Source organism: Pelmatolapia mariae, linkage group LG3_W (genome assembly GCF_036321145.2).
Source record: "Pelmatolapia mariae isolate MD_Pm_ZW linkage group LG3_W, Pm_UMD_F_2, whole genome shotgun sequence".
Lineage (NCBI taxonomy): Eukaryota > Metazoa > Chordata > Actinopteri > Cichliformes > Cichlidae > Pelmatolapia > Pelmatolapia mariae.
This window is the reverse complement of record NC_086229.1, coordinates 88,544,854-88,568,731: the sequence shown is the minus strand read 5'-3', so window position 1 is coordinate 88,568,731 and position 23,878 is coordinate 88,544,854. Positions and strand designations below refer to the sequence as shown.

Sequence of the window (23,878 nt, the reverse complement as noted above, 5' to 3'; positions counted from 1 at the left end):
TCATTGCTTTACACTGGAGTACACACATTCACTCATGGTGTCATCCTTAAGTCTTCTTGATTGTTTTGTCTGGTTTACACGTAAAGCAGCATAATGCAGGCTGTCTGCATCTCGGTAACCCTGCTAACAAAATAATATATTAATACATTGTAACTGCTTCACATGTGCATTGTACTGGAAGATTGTGCTTGTGAAAGTTACACTCCAGTGATATTTACCTCTGCATTGGTTGTGTGGGGAGATGACTGTCCTGCATGAGACTCTGAAGGTAAAAGTCGAAGAAAAAGTTATTTTTACTAAAAAAAAAAAAAAATTACTTCTAGCAATAAAAATACACTGTACCTGAATATTGGCTGCAGTTTCTCCCATTTATCTTGCATATCAGGAAAGCCAGAAAGCCAGAAAGAATCATGACGAATATCAAAGCACCACCCAAAAAATACACTAAACCCAGTGAGTCCACGTCCCCTGTGAAACCCAAAAGCAAGATCACAACTTAAACCTTTTTTCCAAAGTTAACATAAATACTATTGAGTAAAATCAGACCATTGCTGGTAGAAAATCTGCTCACTTTGAAAGTCCAACTTTGTCCCATTCCCAGTTAGGTGGGATCTACAGTATTTTTAGTAAGCTTAGCCTTGATGTTACTCACGTTCAAAGTCCAGTTTTGTCCCCTTTCCAAACAGTATGTGTCCACATGAGGCAACAGCACAGTAGTAGGTCCCAGCATGAGACAGATTTAGACCATTCATCGGCAGGGTGTAGACGCAGGTGTTAGTTTGAGTTTTAGTTTTTCTCTCGCACTGATCATTCCCGCCTCCATGGGTGTAAATGAGTCCTGGATGTTGAGATTCTTCTGTTTTTTTGAACCAGTAAATGCTGCGTTCTCCATCACAGGTCCCAGTGTGTACTGTACAGTTTAGAGTCACAGAGCCTCCAGGCTGGATGGTTTCAGAAGCAGACTGCTGGACTAAAGCTTTGATGCTCAAACCTTGACTCTTTACAATGACTTTGGTACCCTCTCCAAATTCAAACACAAATGAAAGACCGCTTGCACAGAAGTAAGTTGCTGTATCTGTGATTTGTACGTTGGAAATCTGTAAGTGATTTATACCCACATCAGTTTCCAGTGTAAAGCGTGGATTGTCCTTGAACTCATCATAAAAAGTTCCATTTTTGTCAAATTTATAGGTATTAGAGATCAGCTGTAGCTTCTGTCCCAGTAGTTGCTTATACCAGTAATACTTTGCAGCATCACTGTCATGAAAACATCGCAAAATCAACGTGTCTCCAACTTTAGCAGATATAAATCCTTTCTCTTGATGCAAATTCCTGGGTTGTTTTAGATGATTCATCTGAGCTAAATGGGGTACAGAGCAGAATTATTTTTAACCAGAATTATACATTTAAAATACATTAGATAAATAGTTGCAACTTACCAAATTCCACCAAGAAGAGACATGTCAGATAGAAGACAAGCTTCGGAGGTGTCATCTTGTTGAAATTGCCGTGTTGAGTGAAAAGCACTGCTCTACATCCTCACTCTCTTCAGAGACAAGACTGTTTTGATTGGCCGGGAGGGTAGATGATCACATCCACCTACAGAAGCATTTTTAGCTCCATAAGAAGAATCGGTTGGGTGAAACTATATGACGTACTTTAAGACTTCTCATACTTTTTGAAATCACTTATAAATAATTGACCTTTATACAACATATTAGAATAGAAAGCAGAGTTCTTTGGCACATGATTTAACATCATATTGTTCTACAGAATAACTGCAGTCAGTAATTATATATATACATGGCTTATCCTGTGAAAGTATATTTCTAGGCATCAGCAGCACATTGCAAGGCATCAAACAACCCATCTGTAAAAATGAACTAAAAGAAAAACAGTTTCCAGTTTTTTATCCCATAGATTTTATATAAAAGATTGATTTAGCAAGCTTGACATTATCCATTAGATAGCAAAGTCCCACTGTAAAGTCTCAAGTTAAGTATTTTGACTGTCAGCATCTTTTTTTAAACTGGATTTGATAATTTGATAATTCACTGATGGCTTTGCCAGCCTCTTAAGCCCCAACAAGCCCGGTACAGGGCTCAGTGGAGCTCACGAGGTATGTAACCCTCCATGACGTCAAGCATTTTATGGAAACATCAACACGTGTGTTAATCACAGAAACCTTAGAATCTCAGCTAAATGCTAATATGAACCATTTCTACCAAACACAGTGAAAACAAGCGATGATTAAAAGAGCAGTTAAGTAAATGAGCAAAAGTCTGCTAAACATACACAACTGAGCCAAGAATTCTCCAGACTTCATGTAACAATGTAAACAATGGTTAGCTATCTTAGCTCACTGAACCAGCCGCAAAAGAAGACCACAAATGTGCTAAGACAGAAATTCGCTTACCGGACTGGTTTCCTCCGCTGTAGCCAATAGCCGCTGTAGTTCCTGATAATGGCTGCGGTAACACAATGCATCAGAGCAGCTTCCATCATTAATCGCCATTTTAGGCCCTGTTATGGACACATGACTGGACAGATGCCACGTGTCATAAATTTGGGGTCACGTGGGGTCTGGTCATGCAACTTTTGTTGATTGAGGTGAAGTGAACGTGACATCATTACTGTGGTTCTATTGGCTCAAATGATTAAAAAGAGGTGTCAATCACACAAATCGTCCAATAGAAGCTGAAGCTACAGCTCCTCAGAGTTTAAAACGCCAGAGGCTGTTTAACCTTTCCATGCGCATGGCAGAAAGGGCACGCTGCCTGTGAATGTGTGTTTAATTCTTCGAAAATATTTAAAGAAAACAAGCATTTTTAGGCATGTTAATGAAATTAAATAATTTCTGCTGTTCCATACTTTAAAAAAAGTCCAACTCCTATACGGTGTCCAAGGTGTGCCAAAATTGGTCAAACCAGGATGATGTTTATATGTTGATTGAGATCTTCTGGAATCTGGTCCTTTGAAAACAGCAAACAATCTTTGTCTATTCATAAGCAGTGTTGGGAAGGTTACTTTTAAAATGTATTCCATTACAGAATACCGAATACATGCCCCAAAATGTATTCTGTAACGTATTCCGTTACGTTACTCAATGAGAGTAACGTATTCTGAATACTTTGGATTACTTAATATATTATCATGCTGTTTACAACTACGTGAATGTACTATTGCTGTGATTTATTACTGTTACTGAAGGTCCGCGGCTCCGAACCGTAGTAAAGGGACCTCTGGCTAATACGTCGGGTTCCGTGTCGGGCTCGTAGCTGAAAACTAGCTTTACTTTGTTGTCTGGGTCAACTTTGCTAGGGAGAGACAGAGAGAGGCGTTGAAAGGCTGCTCCAACGGAACTTATTGTTTCGGAGGAAAACACGAACACAGTGTACAGTCGAGTCTTAATAGCTTACTTACAACTGGGCTCGTCAGGCACTCTTTTTGGCTGCTGTGGTTATTATTATATTTACATGCTTCCAGCTCCCGTTTTTGCTCCGTGACAGCTCGGACTTTTCCTTTCTCTCCCTCCCTCGCTCACAGACACATAACGTGTATGGCAGTCCATTCTCGCTGCAGCACAGACTACACTGCCCATGAGGCTACATTCTTTAGGGCCATGCCTGTAGCATTCTGCCTATTAGCTTAGCACAACAACAACAACAAAAAAGCGCTCTCTCACCCAGGAAACACGCAGAGAGAGAGAGAGAGAGCGTCACCCTCTAACCATGGCAACCGTAACGCTGCCGCCTGGAACAACAGAACATAGCTGTCAAACAAACCCAAACAGTCCTGACCTGCGACAATATGAAACAGGAAAGTACCGCCGTGTAATCCATTTATTTCAACAAAGTAACTGTATTCTGAATACCACCTTTTTAAACGGTAACTGTAACGGAATACAGTTACTCATATTTTGTATTCTAAATACGTAACGGCGGTAGGCCTACATGTATTCCGTTACTCCCCTACACTGTTCATAAGTTTGAAATAATAATAATGCTGAGCACGAATGCTGTTTTTGGAGAACACCCTTAGGAACTTTTCAAAAACTCTAACCAAATACATTATGACAATATCCTCTGTTAGGGAAATGCCATCAATTTCCAGCACTTTCTGGCAAATTTGAGTGATGTCTGAAACAGTCAGGTGACTTTTCCATCTCATGCAAACAATAAAAAGCAATGAGGAAATGCCAAAAACTTGAGGGTGTCTTCAAAAGTAGTCGATTTCTGTAGACTCCCTGTTAAAATGCCCAATTTAACTGATGTACAACATTTTAAAAAACAGTTTCATGGTACAAAACACCCCGTTTTGTTCTCCTTAGATAATTTGCTGCTTTATAATAACTATATGGGGAAGACATTTGCTTACTTTTTAGGCCTAAAGTTTGGACAGATGCCCTAAGATGGGCCAACAGGCCTCTGTAGTCTATACAAGGTCTCATCTCCACGTTTGTCACAGAACTGCAAAGAATTCTATTAGCTGACATTTGACATAATGCCGTCTCTCTTTGGATTGTTTTATGGTCTATAAAGGTTTATTGGTTATTTGCATGTGGTCTTTAGGGCTTGCATTTTAATACCTCAGAGGTAAGTTAGATAATATACCCACAACTTCCATCTACTTTGTGGTTTAATGCAGTTTTCTTTAAGACTGACTCCCCACTAAAGTACTTACACCTCTTCATTCTTCTGAAACCCACAAAGACCACTACAGTTTAACTTGGCTAACATAGGTCTCACTGAAATGATTGCTTGAGTTTGACCTTGTGTTTGCAGAAGAAACTATGACGGGTTGGAATTTTTTGTGAACACATTTTCTTAAGCATAATAAATCTATGCACATGTGTATGCATAAAAAGAGGTGTGGCTATAATGAGTGACAGGTGTTTATAGTTTTTTTCTTGTTTAATGTTTACTTCAAGGTTTTGGGTATTCAGTTTGTTCAACCCCTTATACTGACTAAGCTGATAACTCTGAAGCTCTACTCTCTGGTCCAAATATGGTGTTTTGATGTTTAAAAAACAGGGCAACATCCAAGATACCAAAGTAATCCACACAAGCCAGTGGGTGACATCACTTTTACACACAATCACTGCTTCTTAAACCAAGAAGTCTTGAGTTCTATGTCTTAGTTATGCAAGATAAGATGTGTAAGTTATGTAGAATTTAAAAAAGACTATTTTGGTGTGTTTATGAGGACAGGCAGCTAATGGGGAAAAACAAAGATTCAAGACTTACCAAGTCTTGTATATCAGTTATTTCAGTCATATCAGGGTGGAGTGCAAAATTGCCAGCTAATGTTAGCAAGCTGTATTCATAAATTGTACAGGTGCAACACAAAGACACAGATATCAAACAGTCAGCAGGAAAGAAAATAACCCAAATAAACATCTTGAATGGTGTGTAATATATTTTATTTGTCAGAAAATTCCATTGCAAAATACACCAGCACAGCAGGAAACTTCATAGAGATCATGCTACTTTTGGCAGATCATTTATTCACAAGTAGGTAGCTCCATTTTATTTATTTTTACTTTTCCTGACCTTTGCAATTGCAGAGAAATACTCCGTTCATCTTTCCTCCTTATACCTGTTCAACACGTAAACCACTACATTATGGAAAAATGGCCTTGCTGCAAACTTTCAGCAGAGTCTATGGAAATTGACCCTCTATTGCTGCCAGCCTCAAATAGCCTTTGGAGAAGCTGCAGTTGGTGGCCCTTTTGTGCTGGATTTATTTTTTATCCATGTATGTTACTGCTTCCATAGGAAAGATATCTGTACTTGTGTCATGCAAATCATTTACACATTTTCTCATTCTCAAGAGTAATTGTATACTATATACTGATGCAAATACACAGAACTGCTTTTTATTAAACACAATAGGTGCACAATAAAGGTAAACAATAAATCCAAATCAGTTCAAAATTGCTAATTGCATTAACCTTGTTGTTTTAGCCAGTATACGGCTGCAATGGTGGAAAATTAGTGGAGGCTTCCTGTTTGCAACTACACAGACACAAAAACAAAAGAGCATATAGTTTGTTTTTGTTGTTTGTTTTTTCTTTGAATATGCTCACCCAGACATATAGAGATTTAACTTTATGACTTCTTTTTTTTAACTCCAGACCTTAATGTAAGCTATAAAAAAAATTTCTTAAATACTTAACCACAATATGAACAGATAAACAGATATTCCCCAGTAGAGAGCACTCATTACTTTGTACATTGTATTTCTTGTGACATAAACTGGCTTATATTTATGCCGATGTGGTAGTGTGTTATGCACATGTTCAGAAGTGTCAAAGGTTGGCTTGGTAAAGTAACATGTTTTCTTACTGTTTTTCTTAACCCTGAGAATCAACAAGTATATTGATAATGGAAATGTAGCACCTTTGTAACCAAGGCTTTGTACTGATTATCTTCACAACAGATCTCAAAACACACGCTAACAAAACCACATCTTACGCTGTAACAAAGTATAGATGAAACAGGTTCAAATCTGCTGCCTTACACTAGAGTACACACAGTGATTCATGGTGTCATTCATCTGCCTTCTTTGCCGGTTGAACTTTTGTGTCTGTACGGCAGCATAGTGAAGGTTGTCTGCATCTCGGTATCCCTGGTACAAAAATTAACGAGTCAATAAATGTTATAGAAAAAAAATCAAGTGCTACAGTATAATATATGTATAGATAGCAGTTCAAAAGATAATTTGATATATATCAAAAATTATAGTCACCTCTGCATTAGCTGTGGAGGCATCTGAACATCTTGCTTGTGATTCTATTGTGAAACACAAAAAATATGAAAGCCTTTGTCTGTAAAGCTGTTCAAGAAAACAATATTATAGTTTAACACTTATATAGTGTTTTTCCAGTCATACTGACAAATCAAAGCACTTCACATTGTAGGCCACATGTGCCCTTTCATACACTCATGTAACAGTTTTTTGTGCACTATAACTAACCACGTTTGGAATAACTGCAAGTAGACACTAGTGACTGGTTACCTTTATTCATCTTGAATACTAGAAAACCCATTAAAAGACTCAAAGTGATGGTGAATGCCAAAGCTCCACTTAAAACATGGACAAGAAAGTCAGGAAAGGTCCCCTCATCTGTAGAGAACCAAACATCCATATATGTTTCCATTAAAAGCTGAATGAGAGAGTATTAAAGACTGTTTAGCAAATGTGAGACAGGCCACTTACCCTCCAAGCCCAGCTTGGTCCCATTCCCAAACAGTATGTGTCCACAAGAGGCAACAGCACAGTAGTACATCCCATTATCAGACAAATTCAGGCTCTTTATTGGCAAACTGTAGACACACATGTTTGTTTGTGTGTTAGTTTTCCTCTCACAGCGATTGTTTCTGCCCCCATCAGTGTAAATGAGTCCTGGATGAGATTTTTCTGAGCTTTTGAACCAGTAAACACTGTGTTCTTCATCACAAGTCCCAGTGTGGACTGTACAGTTCAGAGTCAAAGAGGCTCCAGGCTGGACGGTCTCAGAAGACAGCTGATGGACTGACGTTTGAAGGTTCAAACCTGAACCCTTCACATGGATACTGGTACCCTCTGCAAATTCAAACTTGTACGCATAGCAGCTTATGCAGTAATAAGTTGCTGAGTCAGACATTTGTAAATTCGAGATTGTCAAGTGGTTCTTTCCATTTTTACTGTCCAAAGAGAATCTTGGATTGTTCTTGAAATCCTCGCTAAAAGTGCCATCTTTGTCATGTTTGTAGAAGCTAGAGATGAGCTTTGGCTTTTGTCCCAGGGTTTGTTTGTACCAGTAAAACATAGCTGCTACATCACCTTCATAGAAACATCGCAAAGTTACATTGTCCCCAACATTAGCTGATATAAAGCCACTCTCTTGACGAACATTTGAGGAGAGCTGTAAATTAGTTACCCGGTCTGTAAAGAAAAGAGCATGAAAGTTTGCATTTAAAATCACAGTAAAAGCCTAATGATTCGATAAGAATCATTAAAATAAAATCGTGAGATTTAATTTATATTTTTAAGTATTTAAGGTATTCCCAACTTACCAATTTTCCAGAAGAAAAGGCAAATCAAAGCAAAATTCAGAGATGTCATTGTGATCAAAAGGTCTTGACCAATGTAGAAAACCTCCATACGTCCTCTAGTCTTAGAGACAAGGCTCCGTTTGATTGGCTAACCAAAAGTGACACTGAACTACTTTTGAAACAGTGAACAAAAGTTTAACGCCCCCTTCATTATGAATTTTGGTTCTCGCGGCAAGAGATGTGGAAAACAATACCAGAGCTGTACTATCATATTATTTCAACCATTAAAACCCCCAAAATCAATAACGTGAGTGAGAGCAAACTTGGCCAAGGTTAGGATGTTTCCAGTTAGTGTGAAAAGTAATTTAGCGCTACTCAGTGTCTTAAGAACAGTGAAATGAACAAAGATCTGATTGAAAGATGCCACAGACATTAGCTATTGTAGTGACTGTGTGTATGCCATATCTGGTGATGCAAGTTTTCTTACTTCAGTGGGCCATATCCTTTTTAAATGCTCTAAGAAAAGATCATATTCCTTATTTTTAATTTCCCATCATTCATACATTTCGATATGTTTCAGTGTTTCTCTTGCTGGTCCCACCTTCACATTTCTAATTGTCTCGCATGCTTAGAGAGAAGTGCTGCACAATCAAAACTAGATTTTCTAGGCTTCTGTTCTGTCAGTAGTTTATATACATATTTTCATTGTCTTTTCGGTTGCAATAATATGAGTGGCCATTGGGGAAAATTAGGGCGAAAATAGTAAGAGCATCATGTGACTTATTCACAATACAGCCATCAATGTCCACCCAATGGGGGCCATAAATGGGCTTGCTGCAATCATTGAGATATATGAATCTGAATCAAAGTGGTGCGTTTGGTGATAAAAAAATAAAATAACATGAAAAATCCATAAAATTTATGGAAAAATCAGTGAAAATCCAATTGCCCAGACCTGAAACTTGCTGTTTAAACATTAACAGCAATGTCATGAAAGCGATGCTATCCCACACTGAGAACCGTGAGTTGAAGCTTGTATGTTGACTAGATGTAAGTTAAATAAAATCAAGCATACGTGCCTTGAAAAGACTCAAGAACTGAATATTGCGTGATAAAAAATTGAATTTTGAGTATAGGAGAAGGAAGTACTGCAGCTGCACACAGATCAGCTTTCGTCCCCATCACTGACTTTTCCACCCTGGTGACACGTGTAACGACCTGCATCTTCATAGCTGTTTTCTACCAGAGTCTAGCAATGGAGGTACAGCTAGAAAGGTGATGTTACAAAATTTTACCAAGATGAACGTCGATTTAATTGAGGCGTCATCACATTGGTAGGTGTAGTGGTTGGTGGTTCACTCTTGTTGTCTCTGACACAGCTGCCTTCTACAGCTACTGTCACTTTTATTGAACTCTCACTCACTAAGTCTCAGTCATTTATGTTAATTGGGACCGTACTGGATCTCAATACAGTTCTCCTGGTCAATGAGGTCAACAACTTCCTGCATCTGTATTCACTGTCCTCTAGTAAAGGCTAAAAGCCAAAGAAAATGGAACTTAAAAAACCAGTGGAGCCACAGAACAAAGTTTTTGACGTTTGGTTCATGTTTTAGCCATAAAGAAATGTTTACATTGCACCAAATTACATTTATTTTTATTTACATTTTACTTACATTTATTTTATTTTTCATGTCTGTCATAGACTTGCATTTGTTAAAATGTGTGTGAACCTTATAGACTGAAAGGCCACAAGAGCTTGGGCTTCACTGGTTTTGTGTGAGTAAGAAGCAATATAGTTATAGAGTGCATCCTATATGAATAAAATGAATAAAACAAAGACAATGTGATTGATTGCATTTTGATTTATTTTAGTTTATTGATGTAGTCTACTAAAGAAACTTGAGCATCATTAATACTGCATGGCTGCAGTGCATAAACACACTGCAGACACTTCCTGTCTGAAACCAGAAAGACAAAGTGAGCTAGGTGTTCTTCAAAGCACTTTGAAAGTCAGTCATTTGACTGTTGACCACACAGAAGCTACATACAGAGTCTCACTTCTCTGGTTTCAGGTGTGTAAACAACACAAAATGGAACAACATTCTGCAAATGCAGTCGTGAAAGGTATATCAGATGACTTAAATTATCCAAAGATTATCGCTGATGAATTGTTTCCTGTCATGTTCAGTGTAACTGCATATTTGGAAGTTAAGTGCCTCCTTACCACAACACCACTATGAGAAGGCACAGGCCTGCTGCTCCTGTGCGTGCAGTCTCATTTCTGAAGGCCACACTTTGAGGTTGCAGAGACGTTCTGTTTATGACCCTTTTGCATTACAGAGTTTGTAATATTTGTAATATGGGCTTGCTAGCTTATGTTCCACACAGTTCTACTGGCTTTTATGTAGCAATCTTTCTCTTTTACCTTCTCTGTCTCTGGCTTCTTATTTCACTGAGACAGAAGACACACCTAAAACCAAGTGTGCTCTCCAGTTACATCAACTTATCATATAGTTTGCCCTTGCTTTAAGTTCTCTTCTTACAATACACAATATATTACAACAATGCTTCAACAAACAACAACGCTAAAAAAACAAAAAACAAATGCTTTTAAAAAAAATTGTTCTTCTTACAGGACAACATGGCTACAAATGAAATGTCCTGTTTTACTGTTTGACACTGGAGTACACACATTCAGTGTTTGTGTTGTCGCTTTGTCTCTTGGATCGGTTGACCTTGTGGTCCCTCAAAGCAGCATAATGAAGGTTGTCTGAATCTTGGTTACCCTGATAATAACATAAAAATGTCATATTAGTACTTTATTCATCTTTATTGCCACTACAACATAATGACACATTGCTAAGGATGTATATTATCATGTCATACCCAGATATTCTATTTATCAACATATACACCCCCTGAGTCGTTCAGTTGGAAGAATAAATGCACCATCATATGTGGTGCTTTGCATTCAGTAGCATGCAGGTTCAGTCAATGGTGGGAAGACAAAGCTCACAGTTCATACCAGACTTCATTTGCAATATGTATACATTTATATTGTGTCTCACGTCTCCTTGTACCACAGAAATGTGTAAAAGTTGCCAACTCTCTGCTGACTTAATAACTGCAGAGTTCCAAACCTCCTTTGGTATTTACATCAACACAAAAACTGCACCGGGGGCTTCATGGCGTGTTTTGTTATAGCCGAGCAGCTCTTCTGGGTCTAATGTTTAGATGGCCCAGTACTTTTGTCCATATAGAGTATTACTGATATCTTCCACTTTGTCATACTTGATAACTTTCAATCGTTGGTCATTATGTTGATGGAAGCCATAAATTCATTTGGCAATTTTTCCTCTTATTTGTTTTTTAAAGATTTTTTTTTTAGTAAACATAGGTCCAAACATAATTTTCTGTTGTTTAAGATAGTGGAAATACAAAGATTGCAACATCACAAACTAGAAAACTGGTGTAACCTACTTCTGTCTATCTACATACAGTTAGACTGGCAGATTAGTACTCACTTCTGTATTTGGAGCTGAGGCATTTGCAGATCTTGCTTGAGAGTCTGGTTATGAAATAAGGTTGGAGACAAAGATACTTTTTAAGTCTTTATGACTGTATATGCTACCTAGACATGAGTGAAAAATAACCACAGCCTACCTGAACTTTGGCGTTTCATTTTGATATTAATCGTCAGTGCTGCATATGACAGTATAAGCAGCAGGATAATGGTAAATATCAACGCTCCACTCAGGAAATACACCAAGACAACAGAGTACTCATCTGCAAGATCAGTTGAGTAAAGCAAACATTTTTGAACAATGCTTTGTGTGTAAAACAGTAACAGTCATGCAAATATTAACTTATTTTATATTGCTACTTACGCTCTAAGTGGAGCTCTTTTCTGTCTCCAAACAATATGTGTCCACATGAGGCAACAGCACAGTAGCTCGAAGCATCAGACAGATTATGACTTTTCATGGGTAAGTTGTAGAAGCAGGTGTGTGTTTGTGTTGTAGGCCTCTTCTCGTACTCATCATTCCTGACTCCGTTGGCATAAATGAGTCCAGGATGAGATTCGGCAGAATCCTGGAACCAGTAAACTCTGTGGCCTCCATCACAGGAATGTGTGTGTATAATACAGTTCAGAGCAGAGCCTCCAGGCTGAATAGTTTCAGATGGAACCATCGGCTCAGATTGATGGACCAAAGTTTGAATGTTTATCCCTGAACCCTCTACACTGACAGTAACACCTTCAGCAAATTCAAAATCGTATGCAAATATACCAATGCAATAATAAGTAGCTGAGTCCGAAATCTGTATATCTGAAATGATCAAGTGATTGTTACCATTTCCAGTGTCTAGTGAGAAACGGGGATTGTTTTCAAACTCACTATAAAATGTGCCGCTTTTTTCATGTTTGTAAAATTTAGACATGAGCTTTAGTTTCTGTGCCAGAGATTGTTTATACCAGTAAAACATCACAGCCTCTTCTTTGTAGAAACATTGCAAAGTCACTTTGTCACCAACGTTAGCCGACACAAAACCACTTTCTTGACGCACATAAACTGAGGACTTCAGCTTAGTCTTCTGAGCTGACGAGGAAAAAAACATTGATTTTAAAAGATTATGTATATCAGTATATATATGTGTTCTATACAGCTGTATTTAGAATAGACAACTCACCTACACTACCCAGTGCCAGGCATGTCAGACACAAAGCAAACTTTAGAGGCATCATCGTGTCCACATCGTATCCTGTTGAATGAACTGACTCTCACCAAGCTCTTTATTCCTCTGAGTGGACTGCATTTGATTGGCTAACGAGAAGTAACGCCTAGGAGCATTAAGACTTGTGATGTTCCACACCGATTTCTGCCACTTTAATTTCAACTTAAATCCAATCAGGTGCATTATGACACTGCTTTAACTGTTGTTACTTTCATTACTTGATGTTCTGCAAATTGCTGTTTTTGATCACAATATATCAGAAAATGACAAACTGTAACATTAAATGGTACGTTAACTATTTTCATGTATTGCACTTCTGTATTACCCCTGCATTATGTTCTTCAGTAACAAAAAAAGTCTTGGTCCATGAAGAAAAATCTGATTTTATATTAAATGTATTAGTAACAACTGGGTGTGTCTATGTTAGCTAATTGTGGGTAACACTTTCTCTTGCTATTCTGCACAAGTGCCAGTTCTATCAGAGACAGAAACCCTGAAGAGATAACCAATGAGTCCTGGAAGAATATGGCAATATTAAAACCATTATGTCAAGATAACATTAGTAAATATATATTTTTTACATTATTCAAATTATTCGCCTGCAAATTTTACAGGGGTATTCACTGCTTCATATATGAAGGACTCATATTTAAGAGCTGATATATGGGGGGGGGGAGCACAAATAGATTTGCTGGGAGTCATTAAAAGAAGCTCAGCCTAATTTCTAAATAGCTGCTATTTGGGGTTGGTGGTAATGTTTACTTATATTATACATGCACAGAGTGTGCAGTATGCACAAATGTTAGCTAATATTATTAATAGTAATTTTAATGGCTATTTTATTAGTACAGGACACCTCCACATCAGGGAAATTGCAAACAAACTATTGTAATTACCAGATTCCTTTCTTTTTTTAACTACCTAAAAGAGTAATTGGTAATCCGAGTTAAACTGTGTGGCTGCAATGTACAAAAACAATGCAGAGACTTCCTGTTTGAGACCACAAAGAGTGCAAAGGGTCCTACAGGAGCGCATGGCTGAAGTATACTGAGAGCTATGTTTTTGCCTATCAGCCACACAGATGCTAAAAAAAGACTCCCTCAGCTCTGCTGTGCGCAGACGACACATTTATAGTAAACAACGTGCAAAGGCTTTCAGATGTCATCGATACATTTAGGGCAGATAATCTGGAAGATTTGTCTATGTCACATAATCATTTTAGACTAGGCAGGATTTGTTGTTGTGAAATGGTTGCCGCTTTGTGTGAGCAACGTACCACACCTGGAAGATGACTGTGTTGTATGAGTCACATTTGCAGTGCCATGCCGGTCGTGTCCCCCTGACTCAGATTGTGTTAATGAGCGTGTTTGATTCAAAAATCAATCTAGAATCAAATAATGTGTGTTGAATTAGAGGGTGAAGTGCTAATCATGCACAGGCTTTGTTAAGTAAAGAGGGCTGTTCAGATCTTAAGCTCTGCAACACAAAGGTGCATTGTGAAACCACACAACTGTTGTACAGTTATATGTGGCTCGCTGTACATCGTAAATGACACTGTAAGTACAGTCACAATGGAAATATCACACCTTTGACAAAAGAACCTGGCTCAGCTGCAGTTAAGCAAACATGTCTGTTTATTTTGTAAGGCACAGATTTACATTTAGTTTATGGAGGAGAAAAAAAACCCCACAGAAACAAAAAAGCAAAAAAGGTGTAATTTTTTTCTCACAGAGACTACAAAGAAAACATGTCCAGCTTTATTGCTTTACACTAGAATAAACACATTGGCTAAGGGTGTCCTCTTGCTGCCTTCTTGATCTGGTGGCCTTGTTTACCTTCAAAGCAGCATAATGGAGATGGTCTGCATCTTGGGATGCCTGTTTAGAAAAAAAGAAAGAAAAATGTTACCCTTAAACCAGCAAACATAACCACTGGATGGCACGTTAAAAGAAAACCCCACTTATAATGGAATTCATTTCAAAACAACAGAGCTACTACAAGTGAAAACTTTGACTCTGTGACCTTCACAAGAATATGCAATACTGCAATGCATTGAATTGTGAAGGTACTGTTTTGAATGGAAGGTGTTTTTTTTCCTACCATTGTAAGGTCTTGAAAAACAGTTAATTTATTCACTGATAATTAAAAAAAATTAGAACATTACGGAAAAACTTACATCTCCATTTGGAACCGAGGTCCCTGAAGACTCCGCGCGAGGATCTGTTCATAAAAAATAAGGAAACAAAAGATGACTCTTTTAACTCGGTTGGAGCAGTCAAGAAAAAAGGAATGAATTACTCTGCAGAGAAGACTTATATATTGAACAACTGAAGTACTAAGATTGTTTCAGTAAATCAGCTATGACTTAATAATAAATTAGGTATTATTAGGTCCTGAGCGAATTAATTTCATTCCAGTAAACAAAATAAATAAATACATTTAAGATTTTTTTTTTTTACATCTTTGCAATTGACAGTAAGAAAAAGTACAAACTGCATTTATGTAGTATACATATTTATGAAATGAGTTTGTTAAAAAGAAAAAAGAAAGAAATGTACTTGTTGTACACATTATCTGGACTTTAAGCGAGTCGACCAAAAATTTCAACCAAGTGTGCTGAAGAAACACCAGTTGATCTCTTCAGTTAACGTAACAATGAGCATTATGACTAACAACTACTTATTTATGTCTTTCTGCCGTGTTATCGCATCCTCAAATTAAACACAGACAGTAAAATGTAAAAGAGTTAACCTACCTGGGCATTTGCAGTTTTTTCTCTTGTACAATGTATAGGCTGCATAAGCCAGGAAAACCAACAGAACTGAGTTGAATGCCAAAGCTCCGCTCAAGGCGTACACATACATAAAAGATTCCCCCTCTTCTGTGGAGAACCAGACATTAAAAGACATCACATACATCATATTTGATTAGAAACTATTGTAACTTTTTAACAAAAGAGGCAGGAGCAGTAGCTACCCTCAATGTTCAGCTTGGCCCCATTTCCAAACAGTATGCGTCCACATGAAGCCACTGCACAGTAGTAGGTTCCAGCATCAGACCGATTGAGGCTCTCCATTTGCAGGTTGTACACACAGGTTTGAGTCTGTGAGCTGTGATTCTTCTCACATTGATCATTTCTGCCTCCGTGGGTGTAGATGAGTCCAGGGTGAGATTCTTCAGAGTTTTTGAACCAGTAAACACTGTGTTTTTCATCACAGGTTCCAACATGCACTGTACAGTTCAGCATCACAGAGCCTCCAGACTGAATGGTCTCCGGTGTTGATTGATGAACTGAAGCTTGGAAAACCAAATCTGAATCCTTTACTTGGATGATAATCCCCTCCAAAAATTCATACACATATGAGTAGCCACTTATGCAGTAGTAGGTAGCAGAGTCTGACATTTGTGCTTTTGAGATCTTCAAGTTGTTTTTATAGTTCATAGTGTCCAGTTCAAAGCGAGACTCATTCTTAAATTCATCAGTGAAAGTGCCATCTTTATCATGCTTATAGAATTTCGACACCAGCTGTGGTTTCTGTCCCAGAGGTTGCTTATACCAGTAAAACATCACTGCAACAGTAGTTTGATTGAATGAACAATTTAAAGTTAAATCCTGACCAGCTTTAACAAATGTGATATTTAATGATGGTGACAGCTTCAGAGCTGCCAAATGAACTGAAAATAAAAGAAAATACACAGTGAACTTAATATAATAACTGGATAAGTATTGGAATTTATGAGATACATTGTATAGCTGTCAACAATATTATTTAAGATGCAACTTACCTATCGATCCTGAGAGTAGATATGTCACATAGAAAGATAACAGTGGGGGTGTCATTTTGTTCAAATTGCTGTGGATCATTGAGAGAAGGTCTTTACGTTCTCTACTTATCAGAGACAAGACTGTTTTTGATTGGTCACTCAGAATGACTGAAAGATCACATGCTCAGTGCCCCCTGTAGGGTTCATTTAGGTCTATGAGACGATCTACAAAGGAGGTAATCAAAGCAGATTGGAAAAAGTTTACTTGAAAGAGCAAGTTATGCAGATTTACTGAAGAAAATGCACATCCAGTTTACATTATGGCAGGCTCTGTCTGTACATGTGACCAATCACTTGAGTACTACTGAATAATTTACTCATCACTCAATTAATGTTATTCTACTAATAAAGGTGCTTTGCAACCTGCAGCATATTTTAAATGTTCACCATTAGCATTGGCTAGTTAACATTAGCATTCTTTGAAGGTCTGAATGCCTTGTGCTATGCATGTTTGGTTTTGAATATGATGTGTTGTTATGAGGTAATCAGGTCACTCCTCTTGATTTTGTCACCATAATGTTTATGAACAAGAATGAACTTGCTGACGGAGCCTTCACAGATTTTACAATAAACGTATCTTTGGTCATATTGTATAATGTTTAGAGTGGTCTTTTTTGTGACTTTTTCAGTGTTCATGTGGATAAAAACTGAGAGATTGAGTGCTTTATTTTGTACAGCTTGTGTAGTTATGCAATGTCATACAAACAAAACAGCATAAGGAGATATATTTAATCATGGTAGAGGTGTTTTGTTTTTAATCAACACCATATGGTTCAACATGTAGAAAAGGAAGAGAAAGCATAACAGAAATGTTTCATGTGGTGTTTTTAACATAGACTATATATGAATGTAACCACTGTGATGTCACCCACTGTACTACCAGAAATACACTGTCACATAGCTTACTGACACAAATCTCTGTCCTACTAAGGACATGCGTATGTCCAGTCTTTTAAATACTAATAACAACACAAAGATACGTCATAGCAACTGCGTCTGTGATTAAACTGCAGGAACGTGCAGAAATAGAAGCTACAGTGAGACAACTCTGTTGATGACTGCATTGATTTTTTACTCTTTGAAGATCGGGCTCTGGCTCCTGGGCTGGCGTTGACATACACTCACTCTGGGTTCTTTGTTAGCTTTGTGTTAGCACGCTGTGTGTGCGGATACTTGCAAAGAGCCAGTGTAATGCTGGTGGCTGTTTCTGTTCTAGATGCAATATGTACTTTACGTAGAAACTCTTGTCCTTTTGTGCAATAAAGATAAAAGTAATGTCAATATCACCACTCCTCAAACGTTAGACTGGACTACCTTTTTCTGTCTCCCTGCACACAAACGCAGGAGGAAAAAGGCATGTTTGATATTTTTTGAGTAATATATGTGCATTATAATATATCACATTCTATTACTGTGTTAACAAAAAACGTCATTTTTGACATAGTAACATATTATGTTATGGCACATTGCCTCCAAGTCTGTATACTATATATTTTCAGTGTTAGCAGTTTGAAAAAATGGATGTTTTTTAAGTGATCACAACTGACTGTGTATGGGTAAACTATATTACCATGCCTGATTCGTAAATTAGCATAAATCAGTAGAACAAAGAAACGTAGTAATTAGTAACATAAATAAAACAAAATAGCATCACTTTGCTCACAAAATTGAGGCCTAGCAGACAGCTATTAGCAGTTATTGGCTAGCACACCTATCAACCTACTGTGTGAGTGAGCCTAAATGAAATTCAAACATCTTACTCATTTAAAAACAAATAATTTGTAGTGATGGTAACAATTACCTATAATATCTCTGACAGAAGTTAGGTATTTCAAATTAGGAGACTATGGGAATTACCTCACTTTTGAAGCCAACCTCAAGTGGCCATGGAAGAACTGCATTATTTTGTTCTTTTTCTAAACTATTGAAAGTTGCTGCTTTATTTGGAAATACTATTTGTAAGGAATCTTGTCACAGTAACAACAGTCGACTCAAGGCACTCTATATCAGTGGTCCCCAACCCCCGGGCCTCGGACCGGTACCGGTCCGTGAGTCGTTTGGTACCGGGCCGCGAGAGTTGAGGCTCAGGTGTGAAATGTATGGTTTTCAGGATTTTTATCGTTTTTTAGCGTTATTTTGTTATCGGTTTTAGCGTTAACTCGGTTTTCCTGGATCTTTTCACGTGTGTTATGAATAAATCTTCTTTTTTTCGGTACCGGTACTAGTTTTATTTTGTTGTATTTATTCGCGACACCTTAAAGGCCGGTCCGTGAAAATATTGTCGGGCATAAACCGGTCCGTGGCGCGAAAAAGGTTGGGGTCCACTGCTCTATATTGCGAGGTAAAGACCCGACAGTAATAAAGAGAAACCCTAATAACCACTCAACCCCCTATAAGAAATGATTTGGCAACAGTTGCAAGGAAAAACACCCTTTTAACAGGAAGAAACCTGTTCTGCAGCAGAACCAGGCTCAGAGGCCATCTGCAAAAGTCTTGTATAAATGCACAGAGAGTGAAAAGGGGGGAGGGTGCTCAGTGCATGAATGGAAGCCCCCAGCAGACTAGGCCTACTTTAGAGTAACTAAAGGAGAGTTCAGGGTTACATGTTCCAGCTATATACTTTATCAAAAAGGAACATTTTAAGCCTAATCTCAAGAACCTAAAGTAGAGAGGTTGTCCCTCTCCTGAATCCAAAGTGGGAGCTGGTTCCACAGATGAGAGGCCTGTCCCATCAGCCCCAAGTGGTCACGGCAGATCACTAGCTGTCCCTGAGCCTGGTTCTATTGCGGGTTTCTTCTCATTAAAAGGAAGTTTGAAAAAGCACTTAGCAACAACTAAGTGCTTGTTCAAAGGTGGTTGTCGTGGGGGTTTTGTCTGTATTATTGTAGCGGCTTTACCTTACAAAATAAAGGGCCTTGATGTGGCTGTTGTTGTGATTTGGCACTATATAAATAAAACTGTACTGATTTGAAAAAGTAAGCCTGCAGTCTGAGAGCAAACTGTTGTACTGGGTCGAGATGCTGCTATTACCCACCATTTAGTTTTAAATGTTAGAAACATAAAACATGTTTTTGTTTTGTTTTGTTTTGTTTTAATGAATGGATGCTCAGTTCATTGCAAATAATGCAGGGCCACAACCCTGGCCCTGGGTTTTATTTTTTAATAATTTATGTATTTTACAAAAACAACTAAGCAGCAGATAACTTTAAACTATAATGACTTTCCTAAAAAAGTGAAGCTTTGGGTCAAGCTTCTATACTTTTAGGGAACTGAAACTGTTCAGCGGTTATGGATGACTGCTGTTTTTACAAAGAAGCAGCTTCCTGTGGAGTAAGAAGTGCATTCACATAGTTGAAGCTGAAGGTATGTAAAAGAAATCCTTCTCCTTCAATCTTTTTTTTATAATCGTAGTTTATTGCCGATTGCTTTTAGTTTTTCACGTTGTGTACACAGCAGGTCTTGTGAGAGTGGGCTTGCAAACATGAGAGGTTATGTGGCCAGGGGGCAACAGCCCGGTCTTCCTGTGTTTAAGCTCTCGTAGGACTTATGTTTCCACCAGTGGAAACTTACACTCTGTCGCTCACATCACCTTGACCACAAAAGTGAAAGGTAAACAGTGAGAACTTACTGTAGCTGTGACCTGCGTTTACGAAGATATTAATAGATCGTGGGGGATTTTTATGCTTATCTACACTACATTTGGGTTCAGTTTGATAGTCTATGTATAACAATGCTGAGCTATGTGATTTTGCTGAACTCTCAAAAGTTATTAGTCATACAGCTGGTACATACAAAATATATTTTATTTCCACATTATTTTACATTTGGCAGTGTGTATCCTTGCATCCATTCACACTTTTCTGCTCTTTACTCTAGAGTACACACAAATATTATCCACATTTTCTTCTTGACGATGTTGTTTACTACTCCTCTTCAGACTCAGAGCTGCATAGTGGAGGCTGTCTGCATCTTGGCTCTGTTAGTGACGGACAAATGGGGGGGGTTGTGTTAAAATATAACTGGAAACATATCATATCTAATATAAATATAGCTTCTGCTTCTATTAAAAACATGTGAGTAGATTCTATAGGCTTTTCACCTACCACTGCATCTGAGACTGTACAGGTTTGATGAGGAACAGCTCCTGCAAAACAAAAAAAGTAAATAAGCATGCTTGTTTCAGATTGTTAGAGGATTGCTGTCATTAGAGATGGCAGAGACCTCACCTTTGCAGACAGAGCACAGGTTTTTCCTAAGCTTGTACATGATGAAAGCCAAGACGAAGAGCACAATAAAGGAACCTCCTAATGCCGCACTCAGGAAATACACCAAGACAGGGGAACCTAACATACACACAAAACAGATGTTACACAGTCAATGTTTCACAGATTGCTTGAAACAGTAGTATGAAGTCACCCTCCTGCAGTATCACCTACCTGCAATCTCAACCTTTGTTCCATTTCCAAAAATAATCTCTCCACAGGAGGCCAAAGCACAGTAGTAGATCCCAGCATCAGCAGAGCTCACTGACTTTATTGCAAGATTTAAAGTGCAATTTCTCCTGTGAGGTGTTTCCTGTGAGATGTCTGCACACACGTGTCCCTCGCTGGGATACATGACTGTAGACTGAGATGCTCCATGCCTGAACCAGTAAAGGTTCAGTTCCTCTGCACATGGTTCAGCTTCCACTGTACAGGTCAAGTTCAAAGAGTCCCCCAAGCGAAGCGGCTTCAACATTGGCTGGTTAATTGCAGATCCAGTGCTGGTCGCTGGTGATTTGACATGAAGGAAAACTCCTTGTCCAAATTCAATAGCATTAAACACTAAAACCCCACAGTAATACGTCCCTGAATCTGACAGGCTGAGGTTTGTGATTTCAAGATATTCTTTTTTACCTTCTACAAGGACTTTAAACCTGTCTTTATACTTGGCGTAGATATCAGCTTCTGGGTTGTGCTTCATCCGAGTTGATATGATGTTAGGTTTGCCACCCAGGCTTTGCTGGTACCAAGAAAGGAAAGTTACAGCATCATCTTGACAAATGCATGTTATTGTTACATTCTCCCCGACTTTAGCTATCTTGATTCCACTCTCCTGAATTACACTTGAGGTCTTGTGAACAGCTAGCACCTGACCTGAACAGAAATGCATACAATTATTTTAATTATATCTTTAACGTCTCATCAGTCTCTTTTTAGAATTTACATCCTTGAAAAAAGAAACTGTGAAAAAAGTGCAAAATACTCACAGATTTTATAGAGAATTGCAAGAAAAACACAAAGGGGCATCATCTCTGAAGCTCTGCAGTATGTATCGTGTGCCTTTACGGACGCACCCAACTCTTATAGGAGACGAAGACTGATCGTGATTGGCTAAGCTCAATGGTTGGTTTTAAATTCAGAACTACAGTTTGTTTCTTTCCAAAAGATCAGACTGATCAGGTGACTGGAGGTGTGATTGGGGTCAAGTCTTTTTTGGTGACATCATTGTTGCTGTACTAAGGGAAGAAGGTGTGGTAATGTGTATTTTACTTAAAGGAAAGTTTCTTGGGCCAATTTTTGTTAGTTATAGAGGTTTGTGTATGTTTGTATTTGTTCTGCAACACATCTAGGGTGTTTTTTAATATCTGATTTATAGATGTATTTTTAAGTCACAACACAAGTTTTCATAGTTGCATAAATTTGTATGGGGAGGTGTGTTTAAACAGTTATGTGAGTTAAGAGGGAGTGTTAGTGGGGGGGAACACAGAAAGTAAAGCAGAAATCAGGTCAAGAAGTTTAAACCATCTAAAGTGAATACTGACATGTTATGGTTAATGGCAAAATTGTCTATGCTGTGATCCGTTAATGAGCATAAGGGCAGAATTCACATTTGTTCCTGTACTTGTAGACATTTTAAAAATCTCAGATTTATATGGTCATATATGAAGAAATTGGTGTACAGATGTTTTCAGGATCGACGATGGTTGGAGTGTTTGGTGATAATTTGTGGAAGGGACAACCTGAAAAATGGAGCTAACTTGGAAGTGACAAAAACTGCAGTTCCTCTGGGAACCATCTGAGGCTGTCTGGAAGTATTTCGAATTGAAAAGTGATTAAAAATTACTTTTATATTGCTCCTGGGTCTCCAACTCAGTATTTTTGAGTTTGTTCTGCATGTTTCATCTACATCTTAGTTCTTATTATATTCTTATTTATAGTTCTTGGTTTCTAGTCTCATTATGTTAGTTCCCTTTTGTGTCCAGTTTGTGCTAGTTTCATCTCTGTGTCTTGTTATCAGCGTCTCCTGTGTGAGTTTGTGTTGTCTCCATGTTTGTTACTGTTTTTAGCTCACCAGTTGTGACCCCGTATCTGTCTGGCCTCTCTGTGCCCTGTCTATGTGGTTGTCTGGTTTTCCCTGTTTTTTCTGTCAAGTTCATAAATATTTAGTCCTGGTTCCTGTGTTAATCTCTTCCTGTTCCTGTAGTCATCTCTTTGTGTTTCATCCTTTTGTGTCCTCTTAAAGTTTGTCATGTCTACATGTTTGTTTACATCTTGTCAGTTAGTACCTACCCTGCTCTATCAGTTTTTCTTTTCCTGTTTGTTTTCTGTCAGTTGCCAGCTAATAAAGCTGAGTTTTGAGTTTAATTCTGCCTACTGAGACCTACATCTGGGTCTGATCTTAGTCAGCCACATGCCTGTTTCGTAACACTTGGATTTGACTTGGACTTGTCTGCACACACAAAGAAAAGTATTCCTACACTATATTGATGAAAGTATTCCCTCACCCATCCAGAACATTAAATTCAGGTGTTCCAATCATTTCCATGGCCACAGTTGTATAAAATCGAGAACCTAGACATTCAGACTGCTTCTCCAATCATTTGTGAAAGAACTGGTCGTTCTCAGATTTCCAGCATGGTACAGTGATAGAATATCAGCAACAAGACCAGTCATGAAATGTCTGTGCTACAGTAAAGTGTTTTAAAAAAGCAGGACTGATTGGGAATGACAGCAACTCATAAATGAAGTGTTAGGTCACATAAAACCACAGAGTTGAGTAGGCGCATAGTGCGCAAATGTCACCAACTCTCTGTAGAGTCAATCACTACAGACCTCCAAGCTTCACGAGGCCTTCAGATTAGCTCAAGAGCAGTGCATAGAGAACTTCATGGAATGGGTTTTCATGGTCAAGCCTCATCCAAGACTTACATTACAAAGCACAACTCAAAGTGTCCGATGCAGCACTGGACTCTAGAGCACTGAAGGCGTGTTCTCATGCTTCTCTGTCTGGCAATCCAA

The 23,878-nt window shown here is 38.3% G+C and overlaps 4 protein-coding genes and 1 pseudogene across 4 annotated transcripts; all 5 read right to left on the bottom strand.

Moving 5' to 3' along the window:
- On the bottom strand, window positions 1-1,495 carry LOC134619822 (uncharacterized). The gene is made up of 5 exons (XM_063465655.1): window positions 1,440-1,495; window positions 653-1,360; window positions 343-468; window positions 219-262; window positions 1-120 (listed from the first exon to the last, which is right to left on the bottom strand). Exons 1-5 carry the CDS (start codon window positions 1,492-1,494, stop codon window positions 1-3), a joined length of 1,053 nt encoding a protein of 350 aa, XP_063321725.1. The 5' UTR covers window position 1,495.
- Window positions 1,496-6,504: 5,009 nt separating this feature from the next.
- LOC134624052 (uncharacterized) lies at window positions 6,505-9,547 on the bottom strand (annotated as a pseudogene).
- A 1,158-nt stretch (window positions 9,548-10,705) lies between these two features.
- LOC134619814 (uncharacterized) lies at window positions 10,706-12,783 on the bottom strand. The gene is made up of 5 exons (XM_063465645.1): window positions 12,729-12,783; window positions 11,927-12,637; window positions 11,703-11,825; window positions 11,564-11,607; window positions 10,706-10,825 (listed from the first exon to the last, which is right to left on the bottom strand). Exons 1-5 carry the CDS (start codon window positions 12,781-12,783, stop codon window positions 10,706-10,708), a joined length of 1,053 nt encoding a protein of 350 aa, XP_063321715.1.
- A 1,747-nt stretch (window positions 12,784-14,530) lies between these two features.
- LOC134619807 (uncharacterized) lies at window positions 14,531-16,614 on the bottom strand. Its single transcript, XM_063465635.1, has 5 exons — window positions 16,560-16,614; window positions 15,750-16,448; window positions 15,529-15,654; window positions 14,950-14,993; window positions 14,531-14,650 (listed from the first exon to the last, which is right to left on the bottom strand). Exons 1-5 carry the CDS (start codon window positions 16,612-16,614, stop codon window positions 14,531-14,533), a joined length of 1,044 nt encoding a protein of 347 aa, XP_063321705.1.
- Window positions 16,615-20,448: 3,834 nt separating this feature from the next.
- On the bottom strand, window positions 20,449-21,889 carry LOC134619795 (uncharacterized). The gene is made up of 5 exons (XM_063465628.1): window positions 21,847-21,889; window positions 21,035-21,733; window positions 20,825-20,941; window positions 20,702-20,742; window positions 20,449-20,574 (listed from the first exon to the last, which is right to left on the bottom strand). Exons 1-5 carry the CDS (start codon window positions 21,887-21,889, stop codon window positions 20,449-20,451), a joined length of 1,026 nt encoding a protein of 341 aa, XP_063321698.1.
- Between the last annotated feature and the right edge of the window lie 1,989 nt (window positions 21,890-23,878).

What these genes read in the sequence shown, in the direction of transcription:
- LOC134619822 (XM_063465655.1), bottom strand. Translation starts at nt 1,494, where the DNA reads ATGACACCTCCGAAGCTTGTCTTCTATCTGACATGTCTCTTCTTGGTG. An exon ending in GACAAAACTGGACTTTGAAC is followed by an intron (nt 469 to 652) that starts GTGAGTAACATC and finishes TGGGTTTCACAG; the next exon opens with GGGACGTGGACTCACTGGGT. An exon ending in CCCACACAACCAATGCAGAG is followed by an intron (nt 121 to 218) that starts GTAAATATCACT and finishes TTTTGTTAGCAG; the next exon opens with GGTTACCGAGATGCAGACAG.
- LOC134619814 (XM_063465645.1), bottom strand. Translation starts at nt 12,783, where the DNA reads ATGATGCCTCTAAAGTTTGCTTTGTGTCTGACATGCCTGGCACTGGGT. An exon ending in CCTGGCACTGGGTAGTGTAG is followed by an intron (nt 12,638 to 12,728) that starts GTGAGTTGTCTA and finishes TTTCCTCGTCAG; the next exon opens with CTCAGAAGACTAAGCTGAAG. An exon ending in CCTCAGCTCCAAATACAGAA is followed by an intron (nt 10,826 to 11,563) that starts GTGAGTACTAAT and finishes TGTTATTATCAG; the next exon opens with GGTAACCAAGATTCAGACAA.
- LOC134619807 (XM_063465635.1), bottom strand. Translation starts at nt 16,614, where the DNA reads ATGACACCCCCACTGTTATCTTTCTATGTGACATATCTACTCTCAGGA. An exon ending in GGCCAAGCTGAACATTGAGG is followed by an intron (nt 15,655 to 15,749) that starts GTAGCTACTGCT and finishes GGTTCTCCACAG; the next exon opens with AAGAGGGGGAATCTTTTATG. An exon ending in CCTCGGTTCCAAATGGAGAT is followed by an intron (nt 14,651 to 14,949) that starts GTAAGTTTTTCC and finishes TTTTCTAAACAG; the next exon opens with GCATCCCAAGATGCAGACCA.
- LOC134619795 (XM_063465628.1), bottom strand. Translation starts at nt 21,889, where the DNA reads ATGATGCCCCTTTGTGTTTTTCTTGCAATTCTCTATAAAATCT. An exon ending in CCTGTGCTCTGTCTGCAAAG is followed by an intron (nt 20,743 to 20,824) that starts GTGAGGTCTCTG and finishes TTTGTTTTGCAG; the next exon opens with GAGCTGTTCCTCATCAAACC. An exon ending in GTACAGTCTCAGATGCAGTG is followed by an intron (nt 20,575 to 20,701) that starts GTAGGTGAAAAG and finishes CGTCACTAACAG; the next exon opens with AGCCAAGATGCAGACAGCCT.